The sequence below is a fragment of the Rhincodon typus genome, chromosome 25, assembly GCF_021869965.1.
Source record: "Rhincodon typus isolate 14 chromosome 25, sRhiTyp1.1, whole genome shotgun sequence".
NCBI classification, from domain to species: Eukaryota; Metazoa; Chordata; class Chondrichthyes; order Orectolobiformes; family Rhincodontidae; genus Rhincodon; species Rhincodon typus.
In genome coordinates this window covers 11,903,933-11,915,101 of record NC_063356.1, presented here as the reverse complement: position 1 = coordinate 11,915,101, position 11,169 = coordinate 11,903,933, and the positions used below count along the sequence as shown (strand labels likewise).

General features: G+C 38.6%; 1 protein-coding gene across 1 annotated transcript in view; it reads left to right on the top strand.

Annotated features, from left to right (window-relative positions):
• The window catches only part of LOC109934025 (solute carrier family 26 member 9-like), a 112,475-nt gene that overhangs the window by 81,106 nt on the left and 20,200 nt on the right, over positions 1-11,169 (top strand). Inside the window, exons 16-20 of the mRNA XM_048611814.1 lie at positions 1,026-1,077; positions 3,195-3,287; positions 5,117-5,227; positions 6,244-6,516; positions 9,248-9,302. Coding sequence (XP_048467771.1) covers positions 1,026-1,077; positions 3,195-3,287; positions 5,117-5,227; positions 6,244-6,516; positions 9,248-9,302 — 584 coding nt within the window. The remainder of the gene's footprint in view (positions 1-1,025; positions 1,078-3,194; positions 3,288-5,116; positions 5,228-6,243; positions 6,517-9,247; positions 9,303-11,169) is intronic.

Here is an 11,169-nt window from a genome sequence, read left to right as displayed (position 1 = left end):
AAAACGTCAGCATTCCTGCTCCTATGATGCTGCTTGGCCTGCTGTGTTCATCCAGCTCTACACCTTGTTACCTCTATCTTTAGAATCATTTTTTCCAAAATGTTCAATCTGGTGTTCTATTTGTCCCTTCCCTGATCTAAGTCCCACAAGTTGTTTAAGTTCTCTTGCCTTGTCTTTCGTTTGTGATTATTTATGCTTCTTATTTTAAAGGTTTTTAATTCTGCAGAATCTAAATGCTGTTGTAATCTCCTTCGCTGAAGACTTAAACTTCTGTGACTAGCAATGCTGTTTTATTTTCCTTGTCTTCAAACTTATACTATAGCTGTATTGTTTCATCTCTTTTAACCCTTTTAACTCCATTAAGTAGTGAATTTAATTGTATGACTGTATTGCTTACTGGAGTTCTCCTATGTTTTTGTGATCTGAATAGAGATTTTCCACATTTTTTATGCAAATTAAAGGATGATTTCCTGCCTTTCTTGGCCAGTTACACAACACACATCTTTTTCCACAACTTACCCAAATAAAGCCTTATGTCATATTATGCCCACCAGAACTATGATCTCCTGCTTTTATAGCACCTTGTAATTATCTTCTTCTTTTAGACTCTGTCTGCTTTAACCTTTAAATTGTACTTTGTTCTAATTCTAACTTTGTGGTATTCCCAATGCTGCAACCTTAGTACGAAGCATTTCTATGGTCCTTGATTTCCTACAGTAGCTGTGTCTCATAGTGTCTGCTTGCTTTGGCTCCAACACTCTGTGTGCTGTAAGTATTATATTTTGATACTTCTAAGCTTCCTCATCCAGTTTTAGTTTACACCATACATTTGAGTATTTTCCCCTTGCCCAACAGAGATTTCTAACTTTATTCACAGAGCTCTATCAGATGTGATGGTTCTTTATGCTTTCTCTAGCCCACACTGATTCTTCTACACTTCTTACCAGGTCTTGAGTAAAGGCTTTAGCCTGGAGTTCTGTTATTTGTTTTCCCATGAATTTTGATTGTTTGTTTGTTTTTTCAAGCATTTGCAGCTGCTGTTTAAGTGCAGTAAATTTCCCATTACCTGGATCCCAAGTAATCGGCAGCTGAGATTCAAAAGAGGAATTCCAAATTCTTCGGATCCAGACAGTGGAGACTTTAGTGGTTTTAGCATTTGAAAGGGAATAATGTATCAGATGCTTTATTAAAGCTAGTTCAAGACTTGCCTTATTGATAAAGACAAAATCACCTATTATGATAATTATGAGTGGTCCCAACCACTCATGAGTTGCGGTCTCCTAGCAACCACTGTTATTTCTCATGCAACCAGCAGATTCAAGTAATTCCTTCCCCCCCAATTCCTTTTGTGTACCAGATACTGGGGAGATTATTGTAGTTCTTAAAGCGATAAAGTCTTTTAATATGTAAATGTATTTGTTCTTTTGGATTTATTTCCCCCCCTCATAGGTTCAATGAATTTTGCATTGTCCTATGTTGTGGTTTTAGATATTTTTCAATCTACCTGTTGAGTGATGTTATTTCACATCTCTGAAACAGGCGGGAGTTTAACCCACGTCTCCTAGCTGAGAGGTGGGGTTACTATCACTGCACCACAAGAGCCCTTACCTTGTGGTGTCAGATGTTTTTAATCAACTTGTCCAGAGATGTTCCATCTGCTCCACACCTCTGGAACAGATGGAACTTGAACCTGGTTTTCCTGGCTCAAAGGTTAGAACACTACAGCTGCACCACAACAAGCTTTATCTTGTGGCATTAAGCAACAATACCCAGTAAAGAATACCATGTGGTATTTGAGGGTAAAAGGACGCTATAGCTTTCATTGGCTGAGTCTAAGGCCTGTTTAATTGATGCTGGTAGAAGAACAATCATTAGAGCACTTTAACAAGGAAAGTTGTTGTCTCAACAAGGTGTAGTTTAATATATGAAAAGTACAAATACAAATTAAGTACAAGTCACATGAGCAAATTGCATATTGATAATAAGACCATTGGGAGAAACCCCCCTCTCTCTCTCTCCCCACATCTCCCTCACCTTTGGTGGTGTCCATTATTCTTAATGGGCTCTGAATGTAAATTAATGAATGGGAAAACATGGGTGATTTACTGCTGGTTGTTAATAGCTGAAAAAATACCACAGGTGATTTGGTGATGAGAAAAGGAAATATTCCCAACTTGCCTGGATGAGTGTAGCTCATACACTTAAGAAGCTTGACACCATCCAGGACAAAGCAGCCCCCCTTCAGCATTCACTCCTTTCACACTGACATACAGTGGCAATAGCGTGTACCATCCATAAGATGCACTGCAGTAACTCACCAAGATTCCTTTGACAGCACTTTCCAACTTTGTGACCTCTATTACCGAGGACAAGAGCAGTAGATGCATGGGAAAGCCACCATCTGTAAGTGTCCCTCAGAGCTGCACACTAACCTGACACGGAAATTTATTTTCATTCCACTGTCGCGGGGTCAAAATCCCACAATTCCCCCACTAACGTCAGGCTGGGTGTCCTAACACCCAGTCTATTGCAACTGTTGAAGAAGGCAGCTCACCACCACCTCCTTAAAGGCACTGAGGGATGGGTAATAAACTCTAGCCAACCAGCAAAGTCCACATCCGACGAATGAAATAAGTAAATTTTTGGAATTAAATTTCGTATTGTTAATGTTGAGTCTGAACTACTGGATCGTTATAAAATTCTAATTGGTTTGCTAAAATCCTTCAGAGAAGGATTCCTGCCATCTTTACCTGGTCTGGCCCACAGGTGACTCCAGACCCCAATTTTATTATTGACATGTAACTGCCCACTGAAAAAGCTTAGCAAGCTATTCATTTATTACAAACAGCCCCAAAAAATGTCTAATTGTAGCACTGTGGGAGTGCCTTAACCATTTAAGTAGCCAGCTCACAGCCACTTTCTCAAGAGCAATTGGGGATACACAGTAAATGAGTCAGCAACACCTATATCCATAAACAAATTATAAAAATAACAAAGGAGAGATTATTCTTGGAGTACTGCATAGTTGTTTTTAGGGGTAATCTACTTGTACAGCAATATTATTTATCTTCACATGTATATGATATTTCTAATCTTTTAGTTTACATATAATTTATCATTAATAAATTGTTGAATGAATCATTGAACCATTTGTTGTCCTTAATTGATAACTCATGAATGCATTCCTCTTTTAGGCAAAAGAAATCAGTGGCATAAAAATCATTACCTACTGCTCCCCATTGTATTTCGCGAATGTGGAGTTTTTCAGGAAAAAAGTAATTAAAAAGGTAAATGTCTCTATTTATTTCAATCTTAAATTTGTAAAAGAGATTTAAGTTACAACAACTTGATACTTCGAAACATTGGCATTCTAATGCCCAGAGGAACCAGAAACATCACATAAATTGTTTGTGATTCTGAGCTCAAAGTGTTAACATCTGTTGCATGTTCTTAGCCTTCTCGTGGATTCTCCTATTTTCTTTGATCTGTATGTAGGACTGTATGTTTCTTCTGGCACCTCCAATCATGAACAAAGCAAAACTACAAAATTCCGAACTGGTCATATAGCTTATGTGATGCTCCCTTTCCTTACCATCACATTTTGCACTAGTCCAATTGGAAATGAATCTAAGCTCCTTTAGGCATTGCCTTGAGGTACTGCCTATATATTATGACTGGATATCCTACAGAATTTATTGAAATGCACATTGTTCTGAACATGCACTTTTGAAGTCATAGTTTGACACCTGCAGTAACAGGAACTATCAAGTGTTTGTGAACTATACCTAACAAGTGGGCAAAATGTGATTCCTGAAACACTTGGAAAATTCCCTGAACACCAAATATTGAAAAACAATTTGACTTATTGACTCTCGAAACGTAACTGATGTAACCACATGAATGACGTAATGTAAGGTGTTATAAAGTTTAGGGTGACGATAAAATGTTTTTTCCTTGTTTATTATCAAACAGCAAATAAAACTAACTGCATGATTCATGGACATTATTAACAATCAGAGAATGACACACAACAACCAAGGAAAAAGAATGACTTGTGATTATGTGGTGCCTTTCCCAAACCCAAAGTGTCCCAAAGCACTTTACAGTCAATCAAGAACTTTTGAAGTGTAGTATTCATTGCAGTATAGGAATGGTGCCAATCAATTTGCAAACAGCAAGGCCTCGTTATCTGCTTTGGTGACATAAATTGAGGGATAAATATTGGTCAAGACACTCACCTGTTCTTCCTTTAAAATGGTAGATCTCTTCTCCCTACCTGAGACGCCAGAACAACCTGAACTAATGTATTCAACAATCATAGAATCAAAAGTACAGGACGAAACCATTTATCCCAATGCAATTTAACACTAACTTTTCAAACTGCAGTTTTCTTCTCTCCGTTATTTGCTGTGTCTTTCACCACACAGTCTTATACTTTCACTTTTTAAATAACCCCCAATTCTTTCTCAAATTACATTATAATATCATTAACCACTCATAATACAATTTAGTGACATCTTCTGTGGTTAAAATTCTTCAAACTTCTCTCTGTGGTCATGTGATGACGCCGAGTCTGTAACTTTCCTGTTGCCGATGCCTCAAACACTGCAAACAATCTCCTCTTATTTAATCAGAGATAGTAGGAACTGCAGATGCTGGAGAATCCGAGACAACAAGGTGCAGGGCTGGATAAACACATTTTTCAAAGCATTTATCAATTTCAAAGAAAATGTCTATTAGATTTGTACTCCTGTTCCAAGAGAAAAGTGCATCATGTTTAGAGTCTCAATGAAATCTTGATCAATCATGTACTACTTTATGAGATGAGATTTCAATTATCCTGTTTGATTTGCATTTATTCACAAATACTTGCAGAGCAAAACTGATTATATTCCTTTGGATTGAACAGACAGTCTGTCCTAAAGATTTGTGTGTGAGCATGTGTGTGTCTGCATGTGTGTGTGGCCTTGGGGTGCATGTGTGCGTGCATGGGTGTGTGGTTGTATGTCTGTATACATGTGTCTCCAAGAAATAGTAAGCATTAACAACATGAGCTCTGTAATGAAGCACAGGATGTATCTTCTTGCCAAGCTAGATGTTTCTTTCTTTTTTATAGTCGGGATTTGATCCAGTGAAGGTTTTGTTAGCCAAGAAGAAGTATCTCAAAGCTGTCAAAAACGAGGAGCGGGAAATAGACACCAGGAGACCAAGTAATCTCTGCACCAAGGTATGAGTTGATATGATGGCACCAATAGACCACAGGATTGCAAAATTCGATAAATGTTCAGATCTCTGCAAATGCCAGCAACACTAACCTTTCCCATTTTAAAACAAAAGTTAACCACAAATGGGACAAATGCGCGGCAGACCTATTCTCACCTCAACAGAGGGAGCATGTGATTTGAAGTTGTTGAAGTTTTAAAATTTATTCTCAGAAATGGGAGGAGTGCAGAGTGATGTTGGGTGGTCTCTCTGCACAGAAATGGTGACTTGTTCATTTCTCACAGATGGATCCTTAGTCAGAATGTAATTCAGTGAGAGACTCCCTGCCCTGGGCTTCCCCTTTCCTGTATCCTCTCCCAACCACTTACCTGAATGCCTGGCAACTGTGTATTTGGCATGAATGCCTCTGACTGCAACAGCCCACTTTCACTAGGTCCAGGCAATGAGTGGGGAAGATGTGTTTGGGGATTGATGGGGGTCAGAAGTTAATATAGCATGCTGCCCAGACCTAGTTCAGGACTGGTTTAGCACCCTCCAACTAATCCAAGATCTGACATTACAAGCACACCAACCTCAATCATAACTCTCTTCTTGGATCCCTACTTGATTTGCTGAGTTTCTGTCAATTCCTGCTCTTGCTTCAGGATAATGACCATTACTAAAGCATGGAAGTTAAAGCAAACCTCTATAAATCTCTCATTGACCTCAGGTGAAGTATTGCATCCACTTCTGAAAACTATACTTTAAGAATGGCATCAAGACCTAGGAGGGGGCCTGAAAGAGTTGGGATGAGGAAATGTGCAAGCCATCCATTCTACTGATACATCTTTTTACCTTTCTTGTCCTCTGTCCAGTTCTATTAATGCATTTGTTTGTCTTTCACTTATTCAGTTCTATTGAAAGCTTGAAATGTTTGCTGGTCTGTTCCTTCCACAGTTGCTGATTGGCCAGTTATGTGGTGCCAGCATTTTCTGCTTTTCTTTAATCTCAATAGATTCTTCCTTCTTTGTCTTTGTACAGCAAGTATCTCTACAGGAGCTGGTGAAAGAGGTGGAAGCTGAAACATCTATGGACTGTAATAATAACTCAGTGGATGAAGCTCCCAGAATATCCTACATCACAGTCAACACTCCCAATGGGTTACATGAGGGAACACCAAAATCCCCAGCAGATCCGGAAAACGTTGAAGACCCCATTAAACTTGCACACCCCATAATTGACATTCATACTCTTATCTTGGATATGAGTGGAGTCTGTTTTGTGGACCTTATGGGAATTAAAGTATTAGGAAAGGTACATATTACTTTCACTAATTGAAATTCCAAAAATGTACGATTATATCACTGTTCTTCCATGTCTGCCAGAATCTTTATGTTTTACAGACAAACTATCAAGGAGAATAATGAAAATAGGGCATCAAACAACAAGCTAGGATAGAGTTAGTGAGAATGAAAGGAAAAGAGAAGAACCAAACTAAACGAAAAAATCTTAATCTCCAAAAGTAACCATTCTTAGAGACAACTGAGGATTAAATATGAGGGCTATTTCTGCGATAGCTTAGGGAATCATGGTTATAATATAACAGATGCATCTATGTCCCTGATTCCATGTTGTTAGCAATTGTATTGCACTATATGCACCAGCACGATAATACTAATGCACTGAGATTTGTAGGTATCTGCTCCATTACTGCAAGAATAAAATCTCCCAACTTTATAATCTACTCACAAGATGGAGTGATTTGCAAAGCTAGAGCAGATGGAATACAAGGGGCACAACCCTTGTTTCTATTGACTTAGAAAGAAAAGTGTTCACAGCCACTTTGCTTTCAGCACCCAAAGGCCCCTTATGAATTGAAGACAAAACTTAAATAAAGGTTCTTCAGCTAAGAGTGCAGCCATCTTGCCTTCAGGTCAAAGGTGATTGCCTCCCAATTACTTGCCACATTATAGTCTCAGTGGAGCTCAGACAATGAGCAGGAGTTGCATAGGAGGCATGATAGGGGGTAAAATTCTTGGAGCAACCCCTTTAATCTCATGGTGTCGCTGAAAGGTACAAATATTTCAAAGTGATCCATGTGGTTGACATTGAGAGGTTTTTTCTCCTGACCGTAAAGCCTAGAACTAGAAGTCTTAATCTTGACTGACGTAAGTAGGTGGTCATTTAGGGCTGAGATGAGGGAGAAAGTTCTCTCAGAAGATTAGTTCAGCAGGTAAGGGGGAAATTAAGTGAAATGTTGGCCTTTATTTCAAGAGGAATGAAGTATAAAGGTTGGGAGGTTTTGCTAAAACTATACAAGGCAACAGTTAGGCTACAGCTGGAATGCTGTGAACAGTTTTGTGCCCCTAATCTGAGAAACAATATACTGGAGACAGTCTAGGCTGATACCAATTATGGGAGAACTATCTTATAAGGAGAGATTGAGCTGGTTGGTCCTATACTCATTGGAATTTCGAAGAATGAGAGGCAATCTTTTGAAACGTACAAGATTCTTAGGAAACGCAACATGATAAATGCAAAAAGGTTGTTTCCCCTTGTGGGAAAGTCTAGGACCAGATGGCATAATCTCAGAATAAGGGTCACACATTTAAGACAGAAATGAGGAGGAACATCTTTTCTCGGAGTGCATGAATCTGTGGAATTCTTTACCACAGAAGGCTATCAAGGCTGGGTCATTAAGTATATTCAAGGCTGAGAAAGATTTTTAATCAGTAAGGGAATCAAGGGTTATAAGAAAAGGCAGGGAAGTAGAGTTGAGGAAAATCAGATCATCTCATTGAAGGTGGAACAAGCTCAATAGGCTGAATGTGCTACTTGTACTCCAGCATCTTACGGCCAGAGAAGCCAACTCGCTCACTTCCTGCCACCTCAATAATTGAGTTCAGGATGAGAAGGTCCATGGATGACTCAAATCACCACAGAGCTAATGACCTGCCTTCTGAGCAGGTAGAACCAGATCTGCTTTCCTAACAGGGCAGCTGCCTTTCAGATTGGGGGTGGCTACATTTGCCTCCAATATAGGGGCAGTCAGGGCAGGAAGTGGCTGTTGAAAATATAGGCCAAACATATGAAGGAAATATAGGAAATATCAGCAAAAGGGTCGAGGACAATAACTCTTTTGTTTCATTCATCGAATGTCAACATTTATTGCCCATCCCTAGTGGCCCAAAGGACAGTCTGGAGTTGCATGTAGGCCAGACCTAGTAAAGATGACAAATTCCCTTCCCTAAAGGATATTATTGAACCAGATGGGATTTAATGACAAAAGACAAGTCACCATTCAACTCCAAATTTGTATAGAAGTTTTGCCACATAACATGGTGAGATTTGAACCCCTGTTCCTAGGTCATTAGTACATTTAGGCTAGTCATCCAATGACAGTACCACTATACCACAATCTCCCCCACAGTTGGTTCAGTGAAAAACGTCTCCTGTTGTATTGCTTGTAACATCTTTCACAAGCGATTATTGACCAAAGATAATGTTTAATAATAAAGCCTCTTTTCTCTTAGAAGATTTTCACATTGTTAATCATATTTTGTATGTTCTTATGATCCCCTGCCAATTAAAAACACCCTAAAAGGCGTTTCAATTTATGAACTGAGTTCTTCGAAACCACACATTTCAAAAGTTTAGAATTTTGAATGTAATAAGTAAGCAGAATGTATGATCATTCATCGTGTCCTTTATCACATCAAAATACAATTACAAATTAATTGTAACAAATACAAATTAGTACAAATACAATAAATTATTTTAATATCGAGTGACTGATGCTTTTTAGGCAAGTACAGCAGCCAATTTATGCATAGCAAGTTTCAGCAAAGAGGAATGTTGACTGATACATTAATGTTTTTATTTTGGAATTGGTGGAGGAGAGAATATAAAATGATGATATAAAATGAAAATGAAGCTGGATGGCAAAATGAAGTCATTTCATTTTACTCTTTCCATATTAGACTGTTTGCTAACTTTGTGCAGAATTCCTTCTTCTTATTTTTGGAACTTTCTTTTCATTGCACAGATGTGTTCAAATTACAAGAAGATTGGTGTAACAATTTACCTGGCTGGTATACGAGGTAAGACCATCTATATCTGAAATGTCATTTGTTAAATTGTCAATAAGGATGTAGCCCTGGTTAGCATCTTTGCAGATTTGGTTTGCAGCCATCCAGGTGAGGAAGTCCATATCATGGGGAATATTACATTTTCATTCTGAGCTTCCAGTATAGTTACCAACTGCTCATAGCTGAGGTTAGATGTCCCTTCTATTCTTGTCTGACAGTATGAACAAACCCGAGCTCAGTACAGCACCCTCATCTGCAAATGTGTAATAATTTCCAATTCCCACAATAGTCTGTAGCCTCTGTTAAGTCTATTTGATACCTATCAGTGCTGAATTGTACAAGCTAGAAGCAAAAAACTGCTGGAAATTTGAAATAACGATAGTAAACGCTGGGAACATTCAACAAGATTGGCAGCATCTGTGGAGGGTGAAAGGGAGTTAACATTGTAAGACAATGAAAGATGCTGCCAGACCAGTTGAACATTTCCAACATTTTCTGAATTGGAGAGAGCTTTGTGTAATGGGTATACATTCAGCAGGGAGGTATCCAGGCACAATAATAAATACAATTAGAACATGTTGAAGTATCAAAATTCTGTTCAGTGGGGTGATAGAATGTGGATTCAGAATCACCATTCCCTTCACAACGAGCTCCTGACCTTGGCTATTTTTTCAGAAGCCAACCACCTCTCCATGAGGAAGGAAAGAAAACAAAAAGGATGATGTTTTGTACTTGCTGGTCAGCTGGACTAACAACATTTATTGAGGTTTGAAGGCAGGACTTTGTCACAGCTAATCAACAGCAGAAACCACATCGTAGAAGTGGAAGGTCCCAAATGTTTCAATTCTTCACTGTGGAGAAGCAGCAGGTCTCTCCATCCAACATAGTTAAGTTCAGTAACCTGCTCTGTGGGCAGTTGTGGCCATGTTTTTGTTTGATGGCATACTGGTTGTGATATAGGTCTAGAAACTCATAAATTGAAACATGAATGTGTGAAACTAAATCCTCCAAACGCAATCATCTGTCAGAGCTTGCACCGATAAACAAAAAATTACAAGGAATGAATGCTATAGATTGTCAAGAAACCCTAACTTCTTCACAGGTGTTCTTGGCCAAGGGAACTGGCCACTCATGTGTGATGTTATACAGCTGACTGCTAATACAAAACCAAGTGCAATTCAAGGAAAGGTCTCACTAGTAGTGCAAGGATGGGTAATAAATGTCACGTGCCAACACCATGCATATCCTGACAACAAATAAACAGAAGACACAAACATTAACAGGCAGACGACAAAAATAGCAATCTGTTCTAATACTAACATTCATCCGAGCTTGCAAGAGAGATCTCTAATTTTGTCTTTGCCACTGGCAGTCTGGAGTACATCAGGTCAATTCTACAAAAGTGACAGGGTGGACATCAGGAAATAGTGACTTTTTTTAAAGAAAGATGCTGTGTACTGAATTATGTGTGAAATTTAATCATGGGCCAATCATCAGTTCAGAACCCAGTCGTATGATTATTAGTTTATTCAGCAGCAAGGCTTTTGATCTCTCAGGCTAATGGATTTATGACACGTTAATGGGTTTCAGTTTAAATTTTTTCTTTTTAATAGCAATAGCTCCTCTTTATCAGGGCATTCTTCAGGAATAATTTACTACTGCACATTGATTAAGCCTTTGACCGCAGCAAGACCTATGTTTTATTTATAATTTATATTATTTAAATATGGATGGTAAAATAATTATTACCCATCCCTAATAGCTCCATAATCTGCTAAGGTAGTTAAAAGTCAACCATAATGCTGTAGACCTGAAGGCCCATGTAGGACAGACCAGGAAATGACACAGATTTCCTTCCTTAAAGGACCATTACTGAAAT